General features: G+C 49.7%; 1 protein-coding gene across 2 annotated transcripts in view; it reads right to left on the minus strand.

Moving 5' to 3' along the window:
- Window positions 1-18,200, minus strand: part of FBXW11 (F-box and WD repeat domain containing 11) — a 100,696-nt gene extending 82,496 nt beyond the window's left edge. For both annotated transcript variants that reach the window (XM_049776060.1, XM_049776059.1), the window contains exon 1: window positions 18,066-18,200. In XM_049776060.1, coding sequence (XP_049632017.1) covers window positions 18,066-18,110 — 45 coding nt within the window. In that variant the 5' untranslated portion in view covers window positions 18,111-18,200. The remainder of the gene's footprint in view (window positions 1-18,065) is intronic.
- Window positions 18,201-19,931: the final 1,731 nt, after the last annotated feature.

Below are 19,931 nucleotides of genomic sequence, written 5' to 3' on the forward strand. Positions count from 1 at the left end.
CCTGAGCATCACTGAGTGTGGTCCCAAAACAAAACAAACCAAACACACACACACACACACACACACACACACACACACACAGCTAGGAATCAACCCTGAGCATCACTCAGTGTGGTCCCAAAACAAAACAAACCAAACACACACACACACACACACACACACACACATACACACACACACACACACACACACACAGAGCTAGGAATCAACCCTGAGCATCACTCAGTGTGGTCCCAAAACAAAACAAACCAAAAGAAAATTGACTTTTTTTTCAAGGATCAATGGTGTGAGCAAAAAGTTTTAAGAGTCTCCACATGTGCCCAACTCTGCTCACTATCACTGGTCATGAGGCCTGTGCAAATGCAACCAAGGAAATCTCACCTCCCTTCCACAGGCTTAGCCAACCAAGTTTTCAGCTGAAGACAATGCCAGGTGGGAGGCGGTAAAACCTGGAACTGATGCAGTGGAGGTGAGGGCTACTTCTGAAGAAAGCCTGGGAAGATTCTCACTGGACCTCAGGCATCATCCCAGGTCCAAGAGAAAACAAACATCTCTACATTGGTGGAAAACAATGCCATCCACTCTCCACATAAGAGACCTGAAATCACCCAGATAATCAGCAGCAGAAGGCCCACCCAGCTGCTCATCACCACATGATGTCAGATCATGAGCAAGAACAAGGAGCCAACAGCTGGTACAAGGATGAACCTCAGAAACAACTGAGCAAGATAAGCCAAGTAATAGGTATAACAGGAGACCTTGCCTGGTTTGTGATTGCATCGTCTGTGCCCCAGGGTGCTGGCAGGAACTACTTGTGCAAACATAGGCCTCAAGCCTCCAGGCACAATTCTGTTTGGTTCTGTTTTGTTTTAGGGTCACACCCAGCTGTGTTCAGGCCTTACTCCTAGTGGTGCTCCTGGCCTATATGCTCAGGGGACCATGGGAGTGTCAGGGATCAAACCGGGTCATCTACCAGGCCCTACCTGCTGTACCATGTGATGACACATGAACAACAACTGAATAAGCCTGAAGAATAAGCCTTAAGGGATCAGAGAGATAGCACAGCTGTAGAGCCTTTGCCTTGCAAGTGGCAGACCCAGGACCTGAGTTGGTTCGAATCCGGGCATCCCAAATGGTCCCCCAAGCCTGCCAGGAGCAATTTCTGAGCACAGAGCCAGGAGTAACCCCTGAGCTAACGTCACAGGGTGTAGTCCAAAAAAAACAAAAAAACAAACAAACAAACAAAAAAAGCCTTGGAATATACTTAGGAGGCCAAGGAACTTCTGAAGAGCCCACAGGCCAGATGGGTACAAGTTGGAAGGGGGCACTTTGGAAAAGTGGTGGAGCCCTTTCTGAGGAAATTAAGCATTAAGCCCCAATCCCTGGGGGTGAGAAATGACAGGCTGAAGGAGGTGCAGACATGAGACAGCCTCAAAGAACCCTGGGAAAACCCATCTGGATCTTGGGACAAGCACACACACACACAAACACATACATGAGGCCACAGGAGACACACATGATAAGAGAGCGTACCAAGCCACACACTTCACAGCTGCATTCTCTGTGTACAAGGAAGCCATATACAGCAACACAGACTCTAAGAGCCTGGGTAGCGGGGATTCTACGTAGAAGCAAATGACCTTTCTCCAATCTGGAAGCTTCGACCACTGGACCTTGGGTGAGACCTGTTGTCCCTGAGTCACCTCTCTAGACTGGTAATTTACAGCTGTTCACCTCTATCACCCAAGTGACTGGGATGGAGAGCCACATCACTGGGCAGCCTAATCCCAGCCATCCCAATCAGTTAAGGAAGAATGTCAAAACCCTAATGCAGTCATAGGTGGCCTTCTAGTTTCAAATGGATAGGACAGGCTCTTGTGATGCACTAGCCTTTCAGGTCACAGCTCACTGTGATGGTGGGAAATCTCAGCTCTGCAAGACTTCTGGCTTGAATTTTTAGCTTTATGATTATAAATTATTTAGGCAAAGGAGCAAAAAAAAAAAAAGGGTAGGAGAGATAGAACAGCGGTGGGGCATTTGCCTTAGACGCAGAAGGACAGTGGTTCGAATCCTGGCATCCCACATGGTCCCCCGAGCCTGCCAGGAGTGATTTCTGAGCGTAAAGCCAGGAGTAACCCTGAGTGCTGCCAGGTATGACCCAAAAATCAAAAGGGAGGGGGCAAAAAAAGATCACTCTCTTGACAACTTTCAGAAATAAAATCATGTCAGTTACATTTGTTTCAACTAAAGAATATTATGTGTATAAACCTATGCTTTACACAGTGACAATGCAGGAACTCACTGCTGTGTCTCAAAAGCAAGAGGTTAAGGTGCAGAAACTGAGTATGAATGTAGAGCTTTCTAGAAACACCCATGTTTTGGTGTGTGTCAATATACACGCATGCATATTCATATCTATCAATACAATCGAGCCACTCTATTTAGGCTTCTTCCCATCTCTTCTCACCATCTGTTACTCTCGTCATTACTTGCCTGGAATATTCCAGCCAGCACCTACTCATCAGTGTCCCTGTTCCAATTTTTCTCCTCCAATGCATCTTCTAAACTGACAGCCAGAGTGAGCTCCCTCAAAGCACAGATTTGCTCAAATTTCCAAAGTCACCTCTACTTTCAAATTACATCCATCCCCAGCCCTTCCCCTTCCTTCCTATAAGCACTGCCGGAACCACAAACTCAACAGCTTCTGTGCCCAGAGACAGGCCTCTGTGCAAGCCCCAATTTACAAAAAAACTTCCCAAATCCCTGAAAACCCAACCCCAAAGCAGTGGAGCCCCACATAGTGACAAGCCACCAGTTTGGAATGTTGCCCACAAGCTGGGTATTCTTTCTCAATTATTTACACCTCTGTCCCTTCACAGAATCAGTACTTCAACGTCCACAATGTTTCTCCTGATAGTCTCTGTCACACACCTCTGCTGCACAGTCACCTCTGCCATGCACCCCACCCTCCACACCCTGCTCCCCAGTCCCACTCCATCTTCCTCCTCCCAGACTACCGGTAACCTTTTCTCCTTGGGCCTCAAAGACTCATTAAGAGCCCCCCTTAGGAAACGTCCTTCATTTTCTTTTTTTTTTTTTGGTTTTTGGGCCACACCCTGTGACGCTCAGGGGTTACTCCTGGCTATGCGCTCAGAAGTTGCTCCTGGCTTCTTGGGGGACCATATGGGACGCCGGGGGAATCGAACCGCGGTCCGTCCTAGGCTAGCGCAGGCAAGGCAGGCACCTTACCTCCAGCGCCACCGCCCGGCCCCAAAGATTAGGACAAGTTTTTTGTTTTTTGTTTTTTTTTGGTTTTTGGGCCACACCAGCGATGCTCAGAGGTTACTCCTGACTGTCTGCTCAGAAATAGCTCCTGGCAGGCACCGGGGACCATATGGGACACCGAGATTCGAACCAACCACCTTTGGTCCTGGATCAGCTGCTTGCCAGGCAAACGCCACTGTGCTATCTCTCCGGGTCCAACGTCCTTCATTTTCTAACCTCACAAAAGTTCTTTCGCTCTCTCAAGATCCTTACCAGGTGTGGTGAGGTGTGGTGTGGTCACCAGGCGACGCCTCAGGGATTACTCCTGGTTCTGCAGCTCAAAAAATCACTCCTGGCAGCTTGGGGGACCATATGGGATGCTGGGGACAAATCAGGGTCAGTGTGCTATTGCTCCAGCCCCACCAATCTTCATATTATATATTCTTTTCGTAAATGCAAATTGCCACAAGGCCTTTTATGTAAAAGACTTTCTTTTTTTTTTGGGGGGGGGGTCCACACGCGGCAGTGCTCAGGCACTACTCCTGGTTCTATGCTCAGAAATCGCCCCCGGCAGGCTGGGGGGAACCATATGGGATGCTGGGATTCAAACCACATCTTCTGCAAGCAAAGCAAACGCCCTACCACTTGCTAACTCTCCGCCCCGTAAAAGACTTTCGAACAGTTTTCTTCCCAGTCTGTTCCATAGCCCTTAGATTTAAGCAGTGGCTGTAGGGATCATGTTCAACAAGGAATCAATGAAGTTGTTTGTCTGCCTTTTCACATAATAATATATATCTACACTTGTTCACCAGTAATATTACAGCCTCGGAAAAATACCCGTTAAAATTAATTTTGAATTAAATAAAATAACAATTCATGGGTCGCCTTTTGTTTTCGAGTTTTTTTTAGTCGCTGTAATTTACAATCTCACAGTTCTTTTAAAATTTATTTCTTGGCATGCATGACAGTACAGCGGGTAGGGACTTTGCATTGCACACAGCAACTCGATTTAGATCCTTGACATTCCATATGGTCCCCTGGGCCCATCAGAACTGATCCTTGAGCACAAAGACAGGAGAAACCAATATGCACTGCCAGGTGTGGCCCAAAATACAATAAATAAAAATAATGTATGTCTTCGCTTTACCTACAGAAGGATTTAGAAGTACTGACAACCCAAGAACATTGGTTTGGGTTTCTAAACCCTACTGCCCACTAAAGGTGACCAGACTAGGAAAAAGTGTTGTCATCAATATGCAGTGAAAGTAAAAAGTTTGGAGGCTGAAATATAGTAAGACTGATGGGATCCTGGAACAAGGCAGCCCAAGAGTCTTTGCAGAGGCTCCTTGGCAAGATGCAGAACAATTTGAATGTTTCAAAGATGAACAGGCAACATTTGTGTAAGTAAAAGTGCAGGAGAATAAGGAGGGAAGAGAAGCAGGCCTGGCTGCATTGAATGTGACTAAAAGACCGATGAGGGATGGAGAAAAGCATCCTGTCGGCTCCTACCTACTCTGAATAACTGGCTTCAGGGTCAGATTGTTGGCACCGCTGGGAGGAAGAAAGGCTGGCGCCAAAAGGCCACTGACATGGTACCCACCACTGCAGGCTGTCCCAGGAATTCATTTAGTCCAGCTATGCTCATGACAGAAGAAGGGAGGCTGTGAGGTACACTCCGCCCAGATGGAGCATTCTTGACAAAGTGTTTCCCCCACTTCCACTTTACAAGAAGTAAAGGCCCAAGGGAACACAAGCATGAGGAAATACTCCAGAAGTGATGAATGGTGCATACCATTTGAGGAACTCAGTAACTGGTTGCATTTAAATAAAAAAAAGTCAAAGGGTCAGAATGATAGTGTGAATATTTAGTCTCTTCCTGCCTTGCATGTAGTCAACCTGATTCAATCCCACGTACTACATACAGTCACCAGAGCAGTTGTAATTATCTCATCATGTGCCCCAAAATATTCCCCATCATAAAAATAAAACCAAACCATTCCAGGGAGGAAGGGGAAAGGTAGAGCAGTAAGGAGCACAACAGGGAGGACACTAACCTTACATGTGACCAATCCGAGTTTGATCCCCCTACATCCCACATGGTTCCCAGAGCCCCCATCAGGAAGGATCCCTGAGGGTTTTAGAAAGTACAACGTTTAATACACACACACACACACACACACACACACACACACACACACACACACACAAAGAAGGATACATCTTGGGGATATGCAGGGTGTGGCTTGGGGGGAGGCATTAGAGGAACAAGCTGAAGCTTCTATGGTGGCAGGTTTACAGTTGGATTCCAAACCATTATTTGGGAGCCAAGGGAACAGTAGGGGCAATGTTGGCAGAAGGCAGGCAAGTGCAGGAGGTAGGCAAGGCCAGGCTTTTTCTTTTCCTCTTCAGCCTAATTTCTCACCATAGCATGTTACAGGAGGAAAGAAGGTAAAAAGAGAACCATTTTAAAGCAATTAGCTGAGGGATAGAGAGAGCACAGTGGGGAGAAAGACTGCCTTGTACTGATCCAGATTCAATCCCCTGAATCCATAAGGCCAGGAGTAAGCTGAAATCACCACCGGGTGTGGCCGCCACCACTCACAATAAAAAATAAATAAATAAACTGGCTGAAACTGGAGCCTCCCATAAAACTTAACTTTACTGGCCATCTCTAAACAGGAGTCTAAACTGAGTCAGACCATAAGAAAGGATCTCCTCTCCCCCAAGGGATCCTTGGTGGCAGTGTCGGGTCTCTCTCCTTTGTATTAGTTACCAAACAGAGCTGAAGATTCACAGACACAATGTGGTAACAGCGTAGAGTTTTTGAAGCTAAGTAGCGAGTATTAATCCCCACTGCAACAACAACCAAAAAAAAAAAAATGCCAATCTTCTTCCCACTACTATCTCTAGGGGCTTCAGATCAGTTCTCTCCCCCAGGTGATCCCTTTGAGAGGGGCCACTAGGGGCCACACAGAGCCATCACAACCCTGTCTTCTCAATTCCTAAATAGAGAACCCACGCCAACTCGTCACAAACTTGACCTGCTCAAAGTGTGCACATGGCTATTTTACGCACAAACCAAAATGAAGAAAAAGGCCCAAACTTGAAGTGGACAGTCAAAGCTACTTTTGAAAGAGTTGCGTGGGGCTCAGTGGCCAGGGCGCTGAGCTGTGTGGACTCACTGTCAGCCTGCAAAGTTAATCAGGCAAAATTCAGAACTGAACTCTGATTCTCACAGAAGCACACACTAACCAACCAACTGCTGCCTCCACCACAATCCCTGAAAGCTTAGCATCACCAGATGATAAGATACAATGCTCTGCTCTGCACTTGCATTCTTAGAGCCTGTGACCTCTGCAGGCCTGCAGTTGATGATGACCACTGCTCTACAGACGAGAAGGGAGTTCTCCTGCAGAGCTGAGTGCAGATTAGCAGAATCCAGGCTAGCTACATTCACGGATCATCGCCTGCCCCTAACAGCTGTAAACCCTCCGACATCCCATTGACCTCCTCTCTCCTTCAAAAGCCTCGTTGGTCAAGTGGCAATAATGGCACCTACTCAATGTGCTACTGGGAAAGAAAGTGTGGGATGCACAGAAAGTGCCCTGCACTGGGCTAAATACAAAGTGGTGGTGATAGGTTAAATGCTCATGTAGGATAAATATTAGCAAATACAAAATAATTCAATTAAAGAAAAAAAAACACATAAGGGGCCAGCGAGGTGGCGCTAGAGGTAAGGTGTCTGCCTTGCAAGCGCTAGCAAGGAAGGACCGCAGTTTGATCCCCCGGCGTTCCATATGGTCCCCCCCAAGCCAGGGGCAATTTCTGAGCACTTAGCCAGGAGTAACCCCTGAGCATCAAATGGGTGTGGTCCAAAAAAAAAACAAACAAATAAAAACATGAAGAGTACTGGTCCACAATGAAAAGACTTTTTTTTTTTGGTTTTTAGTTTTTGGGTCACACCCGGCAGCGCTCAGGGGTTACTCCTGGCTCTATAATCAGAAAGCGCTCCTGGCAGGCTCAGGGGACCATATTAAATGCCAGGATTCAAACCACTGTCCTTCTGCATGCAAGGCAAATGCCCTACCTCCATGCTATCTCTCCAGCCCCTGTAAGACCTTTTAATTTATAATATAATAACATATAATAAAGGCAGTAACCGGGAAAAAAAAAACAAGTAACCACAAAAAAAAAAAAAAAGGTTAAAACAATGATCTGACATTCTGACTTGTAATGGCAGACAAGCTACAGGTCTAAAGAAGTCCTTAGACAAGTGAAACAAAAGCAAAAGATCTAAGTTTACTACACAAACAGCACTGCCAGATAAAATGAGTCGCCACCATAGTTCCACGCCTTGCCTCTCTCACATGCCTGTTTCCTTTCTGATTGCTGGTTGAACTGAGAATGATGGCTGGCACCTGAACACCAAGCAAGGACCCACATGCTCTAGGAGGAAACTTCTCATTCGAGAAAGCTCTGGCACCTTTGCTCTTTGTGGATGGGCAATCGGAAAATCCATAACTTGAAGAATGAGAGATGGAGACAGTAAGAAAACCAGAGCTCTGCATGCACTCAAGCCCAAGCTTAGATCAGCTCTGCCCCTTCCTGAGGTGGACACCCCCAAAAACCAATGTTTCCAAACTAACACTCCTGGGCTTCATGTCTGTCACAGTGGGGAAGAAGTGTGGTGCTCACTGCACAAGCAACACGTGTCAAGAGTCTGCAGCAGACAGGCAAGATGCAGGCATCTGACTTGCATGTATGTGGCCAACCCCAGTTCAGCCCTGAGCGCGCCCAGATCACTCTTTTTTTGTTTGTTTGTTTGTTTTTGGTTTTTTGGGCCACACCCGGCGGTGCTCAGGGATTACTCCTGGCTGTCTGCTCAGAAATAGCTCCTGGCAGGCACGGGGGACCATATGGGACACCGGGATTCGAACCAACCACCTTAGGTCCTGGATCGGCTGCTTGCAAGGCAAACGCCACTATGCTATCTCTCCGGGCCCCCCAGATCACTCTTAAAACACCATCAGCTATGTCCAGTCCTCTAACTCTCCAGTCCCACCCCAACCCCAAGAAACCAAAGAGGCTACAACACCACCTAGTACTCCATAGAGGCACAGGAAGCTGTCATGATGGTGAATCAGCCTGCCTAGCGCCTCAAGGAGTCCCAAGAATACAAAAGAGGCAACTTCTTAAATACTAACTACAAAAGGTTATTCTGACCAGGTCTCCAAGGTCATGCATGACACACTCAGGAGACACTGGCCCCTTAGGCCCACTGGTATGCCATCTTTAAAAAACTGTACTTCAGGGACTGGAGAGATAGTACAGCAGTAGAGTGTTTGCCTTGCATGCAGCTGATCCAAGACAGATGGTGGGTTCGAATATCGTCATCCTATATGGTCCCCCGTGCCTGCCAGGAGCGATTTCTGAGCACAGAGCCAGGAGTAACCCCTGAATGCAGCCAGGTGTGACCCAAAAACAAACCCCCCCGCCCCCCCAAAAAAACTACACTTCAAACAAACCCCAGGGCTCCTAGAGCCCCTGATAAATTATGGCAAAGCTACCGGGTAAGGACATCACTGCACCCCTACCAGTCCTTCCTGGGCCTGGGACTGAGCTCATCCCTTACTCTAAAATCAGGCCTTCCCTAAAATTGGGCCTGGGTTTACTCCCTACCCAGTAACAAGGCCTTGCTGGGCCAAGGCCTCACTCATCCACGTCCAAACATTTCTTCCTTTGCCTTCTATTGGATCAAGGTAAAGGTATTTCTTAAGTTTCTCTTGGTTGAGTGGAGCTCCACATTAACAGAACAAGACAGCGGAATTGCTTACCTGGGAAATATTCTGCACTCCAGAGTCACCAATCCTGAATGAATGGGGGGGATTCCCTTTCAGACTAGTCTGAGAAAAGACAGCTTTCAAGCAGCTTCCAAGATGCTTTCCGTTTACTGTGGCCAGCTTTCTTCAACCAAATCCCACACATGCACTTCGGTAACTGTTGAAAGACAGAAAGCAATCCATACACCCACCGTGGCACCAGCAGCAGAGACCAGCCGCTGGGAAATGGAAGGAAGGGCCTGGAGCGCAGTGGAGCTGACATCCAGAACCACACAGCCATCTATTCGGCTGTTTGGCAGGATAAGTGTGTGGCAGCATCCCACACCTCCGCAGCAGCTCTGCTACTCATACTTACTCGCGGTGAACAGAACCCTTCTCCAAACAGACGCAGCTCAAAACCTACTCCATTGCCCATGAGCACAACCCAGCACTCAGCAACAATGAATTTCCGGGCACTTTCCCAGACAGTGCCTTCATGACAAAATCTTCGTCAAAGAAAGGAACAAATGATAGGGGAGGCCTTGAATGATTCCCCATCGAGGCACTCATGGAACCAATGACAGGAACTTAATTGCTCTGCTATACAGAATGCTCTGAGCTCCACACCGCCCAGATCTTCACCTCTACACAGAGAGATACTGGGCATTCCAAGCATCTGACACTGATCACAAGAGCAAACCTCTGGCTGATTCAGTCATGGCCAACCACCGAAAGTCAACAAGAGAAAAGTAAGACCACCAAGAAACTAGTTACTAATTGACACCTCCCACATACCGTGAAGTCATTAAGGTAGAAATAGACCCTCTCACAAGCATATCAGCTTCTCCAGGAATCCAACAGGAGCCAGGGACACAAAGTTGCTCAAGGGTCAAAGCAACACTACAGCAGGGAGGGGAGTTGCCTTCCATGCAGCTGATCCAGGTTCGATTCTCAGCATCCCTTGGGGTCCCCCAGAAACACCATAAATGACTCCTGAGTGCAGAGCCGGGACTAAGCCCTGAACATCGAGGAGTGTGATGCCAAACCAAAACGAACGTTTGTTTAACAATGAAAAAAAGCACCCAACAGGATGGCAGAGATTACAATTTAGCCGCCAAAGACTGCGAACTGCGCATCCAAGAACTTTCTGCTTCCTTCAAAGCCACAGCACAGCTAGTCTTCAGTAATGACAAGCCCTGTCTTCATGAAAGGGCTACTCAGGGACTTTACACCCATTACTCAGACCTAATTCTCAAAAGGCGAAGAAAAACAATATCTGGGCACCAATCCCAAACCCTTCTGTATACCTAGCCAAGGGAGGATTGGTGCAGCAGAAGCAGCAGAGCTTTCTATTCCAAGATCCTCAATTCCGGAACTTAGGATGGAAACCTGGAAGTTACTGGAAGAGTAGCTCTTTCAGCCTGCTGAACCAAAATACAACAGAACCAGTCCAGCTACCATGAAGGGGCCTGCCCCCTAGATCCTGTCACTTAAACAGGCATTAAAAAACTTGGAGCCGGGGCCGGAGAGATAGCATGGAGGTAAGGCGTTTGTTTGCCTCTCATGCAGGTCAGTGGTTCGAATCCCGGCGTCCCATATGGTCCCCTGAGCCTGCCAGGAGCGATTTCTGAGCGTACAGCCAGGAGTAACCCCTGAGCACTGCCGGGTGTCACCCAAAAACCGAAAAGAAAAAAAAAAACAAAAACTGAGGAGCCATGCAGCTCCCCCAGAGGTCATGTGAAGATACATCATACTGATGGTGCTTGAATAGGATCTATGCTGAACAGTAAAACTTGTCTATACAGAGAACCTCAAATCCAGTCAAAACAGAGCAAATTAAAATTGCTGGATTTGTTCATTATCATCCACTGGCAATGAAGTCAAAACATTCTGGTTTCTCACACTGCTAACAAAGCAACTAAAGTAACTGAAACCCCTCTTCTGATTAACCTCACCGTAACAACAGGATAGATCCTGTTGTCAGATACAAATATTTGACTACTACCCATGACTTAAAAAAGAGATCCCACAAGTAAAATCTCAAGCCAACATTGAGTGCTCAAGCTTTGCCCGCCGAGAGTTACTCTGAAGCTTCAGAATGAACTGGAAGCCCAACTGTGCCCAGAGCAGATAATGCACCCTGGCTAGAAGCAACAGAGTTAGTACTACCATGACCAAAAGGCGGAACAGCAAAAGCACAAAACACCCACAACCGTTTAAATACGAGACTCCTTTCTGGAGCTCCTGAAATATCAAGTCTTTTCCCTTTATCGGGCAGTTCATTTCCCTCTTCTTATTGAATACACCTTCCATGGTGGCCCCATGGGAGAGAGGTAAAGAGGAACCAGTAGGATGTCAGACATGGTAAACGCTGGTTTGGGCCACTCTTCCCATTCCTCAATAAATGATCATTTCCCAGAACCAGATCTATCTGATTTCTAGTTCTGAAAAATCGACTCAACACTTCCAAGGACAAGGGGAAATGACTGAAATCCACCCCCCAATCATCTTTTCACTTGGTTCTCCTCTTCCTCCTAGCTCGTGGCTCTCACCACCACCGCGGTACTTGTGACACATGAGTGCCCACTTTCAGGGGGAAAGGCCTCCCTCCTACCCACCCCCACCACTGCTATGCTCTGCTTCCCATTCTGTGAAGTCCTGGTCCTCCCACGGATCTCCTGGTCTCCTGACTAACTCTGAAGGGGAATCTGACAAAATGCTTCCTGCCAACATCACCCAAGTGTGCAATCTTTGAGTTTAGCTAAAACAATAACCAGATCCTGGTGAGAGATACCCTACTAGACAGTCAGGTCTTCCTGGTTTGTTTCACATTTGCCTGCAAGACTTAACTTCCTGTTAAGCAACTATCATCAGCAGAAACTGAACCGAGGTAACAAGCGTGTTCTTGACCAACAGGTTCCTTTCCCCATTGTCAACTGATTCCAGGAACTTCAGCTCCGACTGGACCTGGAGGAACCCTTGGAGGAATGCTGGCCTCATACTCAATGCACCTTCTGTTCAAGGTCACACTTGGCCGCATTACTCAGGGGGAAGAATTCTAAAGCCCTAATTTTCGAGTCGAAACTCCACAGATCCAAGTTCCATCACAGAGCTCTGAGTTAACAGGAATTCGTCACCTAAACCCAAGTGGGTAGGTTCTCTCTGGAGCACAGGTCTAATTATGGCTATATGGGAGTTACATGCCACAGTAACCCCAGATTTCCCAGACAGGACTGACTCTGAGATTGCTTCATTCCCCACCCCAGACACCCCAAGATACCTCCTTAAAGATAATAAGGAGGTAGATAGCTGAAAGCAACTGAATTCCAGGCCTGTTTCCCCCCCACACACACACACACACCTACCCAATCAATGCCTGCACCAGCAGGGGCAGGGGAAAGTTCAACCCCCACACTATCTGTTAGATCACTTCACAGAATGTACTTCCTACAGTTCTTGTGGGGAAAGTCGGATTAAGGAGCAGTAGGTCTAAGGAGCAGTTGCTCGGGCAAGCCTGAGGGAAGTCCTCTCTCCCAGCCACCTCTCATAGCCCCTGGGAACAGGGAGGTTGCATTCTCTTCTTTTCACAAAGTACAAAGCTCTATGCCACTGAATGGCAAACTTCCCTAAGGCCCCACAGCAAGGACACACAAGAGACAGGAGTTGCACTCTAACAGCCCCCCTCCACCTTGCTTCTAAGAGATAAGAATCTGTTCTTGGGGTTTCTTGTGGACTTAACTCCATCAAGGGCTAGAAAGAGAGTCTGATCTCTGCCAGTCATAGCTTTCATTTGCTGGCACAACTGTCAATCAACCTGGATGTGCATAAAGTCAGCAATAGTGATCCACAGCTACAGCCATCCTGAGTTCTAAGCACTGTCCCTCTCGACCCCTCCCAGGTTGATGTCTCTTTCATGGCCATCTTCATCTTCAGGTTAGCAAAAGGAAATCTTGAAAAGTGGCAGGGCACCCAGACACAGAACAGAACCCTAACATCAATTGCCATCACTTTCTACGAAGCACCCAAATGGCAAGTGTTGTGAGGACATTGGATAAGGAGGCTCAGAGAGATTCGCCCAGAAGAAGGAAGAAGGCCTCGGAAAGGCAAAAACACAGTATGAGGGAAATCAGTAACAGACTGGGGAAATTGGGGGGGGGGGGGGGACCGCTGGTTAAGCAGCAGAAGTGTGAGAATGATGCCTGTGTACCATTACCAAGAAACTGCCCCTCCAAACTGGCTGAACACCCCCTACAAGCAGCACTGTAAGCAAGGTACATATGATTCCATAAGGGCCATGAGCAGGAAAGAAGTCTGTTAGTACCCAGAGAGGAGCACAAAGTGGCAGCATTCAATCCTTCCACAGGATGGGCAGTACACAGACTCTCCCAACACAATGGTATCTGCCAATTGCCATCAGAAGAGGTGGTGGCCTCCACACCATTGGAGGATGTCACGGCCAATCTAGCCAGAGCACCTTTCCGAAAGCCTGAGCAATCTTCTGGAGCACACTCCCAGAGAAAATGATGTGACCAGAACCAAGCCCACAGTCCTCAACAACCTTGTGGCTAGAAGGGACAATGAGTTAGAAAAGGGGAGGGATAAAGACTAGGACAAGGAGTGACTGGAATAGGAATAACTAGAATTTGCAGAGTCAATTTTCCCCGGTGAAACTCAAGAGGCAAGTGCAGAGAAGGGCGTTTCTGCGATCCAGAACCCAAGACATGCAGCATTCCAACCTGGGGCCATGTGCATGCTGTGCTGGGAACAATGATATGCCTGAGCAAGAGATTCTCTAAGGTTTCCAGGTTACAGCAACTGGAGCCTTTCAGACTTGCCATGAACAACCACGTTTATCTTTCCCCCGTAAAAATATGAAAGGACGTCGGACTTATTTCAAAATCAGGGACATAAATGGATGTATCTGAGGCACCACAAACCTCTAACAGGCCCGTGAGGTCTTAGAAGTAGGGAGGTGGTTTATCACAAGTGGACCCTACTTAAGCCTTTCTATGTAATCTGCCTTGAGCAAATCAACGCCCTGCTAGAGGTAGGTAAGAGAGGATGAGGAATAATAGCAAAGTCAGATCCAATTTCTTACTGGAGTCGCTGAATGACCCCACAGAAAAGGGCCAAGGGAAAAGCGGGAGGAGGGATTCCAAGAATGCCACTTAACCATTTTTTTTCATCTCCTTGACCCCTCTCTCACTGAACAACTTTAATAACTCAAAAAAAATTTTAATTTTTAATACCAGAGAGATGGCCAAGGCATATATGCCTTGCATGTGGGGGTCAAGGTAAGCTTTCGCTCTCAAAGAATCACCAGGAACAACCCTCACACACATATCCCCAGCTATGCTAGCTGTGACAACCCTCCCCAAAAAGATGTATTTCACCTATTGTTTTCACCTAGTGTTCACCCCACAAGCCACTCACTTAGAGGTAACTCAAAAGGGAAATAAACAACTCACCTAAAGTCACTTAGCAAAGATGGGAACCAGTCAGCCTGTTGTGTGTGTGTAAGAGGAGGCAAGGACCAAGAATACAGGAGGGTCCTCTCTTTATAGTGTCAGAGAGTTCTACAGTCATGAGCGCCCAGATAAAAACAATGTGGACCATGGGGCCGGAGCAGTGGTGCAGCGTGCCTTGCACATGCTAACCTAGAACGGACCGCAGTTGGATCCCCCAGTGTCCCATATGGTCCCTCAAGCAAGGCGCGATTTCTGAGCATATGTATAACCAGGAGTAGCCCTGAGCACAGCCAGTACGGCCCAAACAGAAAAACAAAACAAAACACATGGACCTATGTTGTAGATTTTGTTCTTCCCAGTCCAGAACAGTGCACACAGCCCCAAAGAACTCAACAGAGTTCCAAAATAGATGAAAGAGATGAAGGTTTACCTAGATCAGGGTATCTAAAAAATTAGCTCACAAAATTGGACATGGGATGGAATCAACAAAAGAGGTATGCTGACTGCGTGAAAGCTGCAAATTCAGTCTCTCCAAGTGTTCATTGATCATCTGTATTATCTAATCAACTCATCAAAAGTGCAAGGAGAAAGGAGAAAACAATCAACAAGGAAAGCAGAGAGTGAAGGTGAAAAGATCGAGAGACAGTAAGAATTGCTTCCTCTCTTATAGGGGCCGGGTAGGTGGCGCTGGAGGTAAGGTGTCTGCCTTGCAAGCGCTAGCCAAGGAAGGACCGCGGTTCGATCCCCCGGCGTCCCATATGGTCCCCCCAAGCCAGGGGCGATTTCTGAGCACATAGCCAGGAGTAACCCCTGAGCGTCAAACGGGTGTGGCCCAAAAACCAAAAAAAAAAAAAAAAAAAAAAAAAAAAAGAATTGCTTCCTCTCTTAACATGGCACAATCCGGAATACAAAAATGCGAATTCCACCAAGAGCCAGTAAGTTCCACACCACAACAGGGACCACAATCACAAATACCAGTACATCAAAACTGACTCATCAAAATCTAAAACTCTTCCATAGTTTAGGCTTTCACAATACCACCAACAGGAGTCGGAGCAATAGGACAGCAGGTAGGGTACTAGTCTTGTAGGTAGCCAACCCAGGTTTGATCCCCAGCACTAATATGGCCTCTTGAGCACTGCCAGGAATAGTTCCTAATTGCAGTCAGAAGTAACCCTGAACAGTGCCAGATGTGGCTGAAAAACAAAGCAAGAACCCACCTACTTAAATCCCTCTCTCTCCTCCTATCATGCTATTTCAAAACCACTGTAAAATATATTTTAATTATGAAAAATGAAAAGTACTAAGTACTGAAAAGCACATACAATGAGATTTCAAAGCATTACCACTTCTATAGCTGACCCTGGATCTACTACATAAAGTCAACTACACTAATATAAATGCTCCCTTTTGTAGAAAAAGAAGGCCTTGGGATCTTAGTTGGTTGCCCTGAGGGAATATCAAAAACTATCTATGAAAAGCCATTTTAACATTATCCTGGGTGATTCTAAAACCCAGTAAAGTTTTCAAAGAGCTCAGCTTATAATGATGTCCTAGACGAGGGCTGAATTATCTTTTTGGATTACAGACAAGTACGGTCATGTAAAGTCACATCTTAAGTCATGAGCATAATAAGGAGGCCAGTAAAATGAGTCTGAGGATGTCTTTTAAGTCATACACTCACAGGCCATGAATGGATTCCACTATATTCTCAGTCTCAGGAAATAGTCACGTTAATAATCTTTTCAATGAATGGCGATGGAAGGACAACGGAACAGCCAATTTAAAAATGGTACCAAGTACTCTTTGTCGATATGAAGTACTCCTGCTATAAATACATGCGATACAGCCACAGGAATATGTACTATACATACAATTCCCACTTTGTTCCACCAAGACTTTTTACACAACAAAAAAGTTGCTAAGGAGCAAAAGCTTAACTGTAACGAATTTGAGAAATCATACTGAAAAGGAAAAGTTAATAAACAAAAAATCAAATAAAAAACCCACAAATGGCAGCATCCCTCCAAAAGCAATTGTATGAGTAATAGATACACACACACACACACACACACACAGACACACACACACAGTTGGTTACACATGAACTCACACATCATTAAGCAGGGTTTTCTTCTTTCCTCCCCCTCCCTCTAGCTTTCCAGACTGCTAGCAAATTCTCGGTTTTGTGCGTTATGCAAAGGGGAGCAAAGATTAAACAGCTCTGTATTTATGCCAGTGTGCTTCCATTTTAGAAACGTGCATCTCAACTAACTCCCTAGATGCCTTCATCCACAGAAGCCAAGTGGCTTCTCCATCAGACTTTCAGTGTCACCATTTATTATTTATAGCATTAAATGGGGGAAGTGGCTCTGATGTCACCGACCCTACCCAGTGGAATCCCTGACTCAATAAACATTTTCACTTTGGAGGAGGAAAAAAAAAGATCATTTTTCCTTTTTTATTTTTTCTTTTTGCTAGGTGAAGTACGGTAGGTTTTTGGCATCCTTCCCCTCTACCGTGGGAGAGAAGTTGCTACAGTATGTCTGACCAGCGATACAAAGAAACTGCCGAGAAGAACCCCGGGGCCGGTCCATTTGCCGAAGCCAAGACTTCCTCCGAGCAGCTCTCCAAGCCCGGCTGGCTTTCCCTAATGGTCCCAGGGGCAGGCTGATCGCTGCCATATTTTGTTTCTTCCACCCAAAGATCCAGCCGGGAGCAGAAGCCTCGCTGCCCGCGGCCACTCTCGGGGGGCAGCGAGCCTGGCAAGTCCTCAGATTGGCAGGAGGTGGGGGATCAGCGGGGGGAGAGAGGGAGAGAGGGGCCGGGGTCCCTGGCTTCTCATCGGGTGCCTGCCTGCCTCCCCCAGGACCCTAGGTTCTTCCTAGCTTCATCGATGGTCGTGCTCACTTACTGGGGAGGGGAGAGAGGAGCAAGAGCTCCGTCGGCTGCACTCCCCGCCTTGCCTTGCCTCCCTTCCTCCCTTCCTTCCTTCCTCCCTTTCCTTCCTTCCTCTCCTCTCCTCTCCTTCCTTCTTTCCTTCCTTCCTTCCCAGAGCAGTCCTGGAAGCGGGGAGCTGTGCGGGGTGTGGTGTGGGCTCCCTTTCCGGGGGCGGGAGGGGGACGGGGTCCGGACACCCGGGGCCCTGGGCAGTGCCAGCGTCCCTGCGCACTGGCCGAGGAGGAGGACGGGAGGGAGGAAGCCCTTTGTCCAGGAGGCCGGACACGACGGGCGCCGCGCTGGAGGGCGCGGGACGGCCCGAGCCGCCGCATCCTCCGGCCGGGCCCGGGCCTGCGGGGGTCGGGGTGCGGAGCGGGGCGGAGCGGGGCGGAGCGGGGCGGCCCGGCGCGAGGGCGGACGGCGGAGGCCGCGGGGCCTGGCCCGCCGGCGGGGCGGGCAGGGCGGGAGGCCGCGATCGGGCGTCCGGGCCGGGGCGGTTGCGGGGCGGCGATCGCGAGGCCGGGCGGGCCGAGCCGAGCGGGCCGCACTCCTCCCGCACTCCTCCCGCACTCACCATGAGCTCGATCGTCTTGTCCTCGATCACCGCGTCGGGCTCCATGGCGGCCCCGGCGGCCCCGCCTCGCTCTCCCCGCGCGGCGGCGGCGGCGGCGGACGGCCCGGGCGGAGGAGGCGACGCGGCCGCGGAGGCGGAGGCGGAGGCGGAGGCGGAGGCTGCGCTCGCTCGCTGCTCGCACCCGCGCTCGCTGCCAGCCCAGCCCAGCCCAGCCCGCCCGCCCGGGCCGCCCGCGGCAGCAGCTCCGCCCGCCCGTCCGCCCGCGCCCGCCCGCGCCCGCCCGCGCCCTCCGCCAGCCGAGCCGAGCCGAGCCGAGCCGAGCCGAGCCGAGCCGACCGACGGACGGACGGACGGACGCAGGCGCGCGGAGGCGCGGACTACCACTCCCGGCAGGCCCCGCGGCCAAGCCGGGCGGACGCACGCGCGCGCGCGGGGACTACGACTCCCGGCAGGCCCCGCGGCCACCTCGCCTCTCCAGGCCCAGGCCTCTCGCTCCCTCCGCAACGCCGGCCGCCGAGGCTTCACCCGAGAGGGACGGAGGGAGTCCGGACGAGGCCCGCGGGAGGTCCGAAAAGGAGCTGGGACGCGCGCAGACGTGAGCCCGGGCGGGGGGGGGGCTCGACTACAAATCCCAGAATGCCGCGCGCGCGTTCTGCTTCCGGTCGGTGCCCCGGCTTCCGGCTGCCCACGCGCGCCCCGCCCCGCCCCGCCCGCCACCACCCGGGGCGGAAACTCCCAGAACTCGGCGGCTCGCCCGAGAGGCCGCGGGAAGGGGTAGGGGGAGCGGCCGGCTTCCGCGCATGCGCCATGGCGGCTGCGGGCCCCGGGGGCGGCGGCCGAGAGGATGGAGGCGACTGCGCCTGCCCGGGCGCTGGGGCGCTCTCGCCTCGCAGTTTGCCCTGTTCTGGGCGGCGGGCCTCGGCCCTCCGGGGCCGTGCGAGGGTGAGAGCCAGCTCCACCCCGAATCCGGGGTGCTGAGGACGAGTTACCCAGGGACGCAGACTCCAGCCCCCCGTCACCCTGGGCGCGTCTGTCTCCGGGACCCGCCAGGAATTTCCCCGGTCATCCCTGAACACAGGCCTCGGGCAAGTTCCGAGCTGCTCCCCAGACAAACACGGAAGAAGCAGCACTCAGCATCTGAATTTCCATCGTTGTACTTTTTGTTTCGCTTTTGGGCCACACCCGTCTGTGCTCAGGGGTCACTCACGGCGGGATCGGGCACCTCTTGGGATGCTGGGGAGCGAACCTATGTGTTACGCTTTGGGCCCCATGAATTTCCGTCTTCTCTTGAGCTGTTAGACCAACTGTCTGTATTGACTCCGTCAGGGTTAGGGAGTAGGAGTAGGAGACACCCCCTCCCACACACACTTAGGGAGTAGGAGACACCCCCTACACACACACACACACACACACACACACACACACACACCAAACCTATGTGTTAGGGAGTAGGAGTAGGAAACACCCCCCTACACACACACACACACACACACCAAACCTATGTGTTAGGGAGTAGGAGTAGGAGACACCCCCCTACACACACACACACACACACACACCAAACCTATGTGCTAGGGAGTAGGAGTAGGAGACACCCCCCTACACACACACACACACACTGCTGCGCTGTCACCCTGATACCTGCATATTCCCCTGTTTCACTGTGTCCTCACCTAGACAAGTACTGCAATTTGCAACCCTTAACATTCATATTATCCCAAGGTTTCCATCTTTTTGTTGGAGGGAGGATTGGGGATTGGGATTGGAGATATGTGGTGCAGGAAATGGAACCCAGGTCATTTTCGTGCAAAGCAAGAGCGCTACCGCATTGTATTCTCTCTCCAGTCCTGCATACTATAAAAGAGA

This window comes from Suncus etruscus, chromosome 6, assembly GCF_024139225.1.
Source record: "Suncus etruscus isolate mSunEtr1 chromosome 6, mSunEtr1.pri.cur, whole genome shotgun sequence".
In the NCBI taxonomy this organism is placed as follows: domain Eukaryota; kingdom Metazoa; phylum Chordata; class Mammalia; order Eulipotyphla; family Soricidae; genus Suncus; species Suncus etruscus.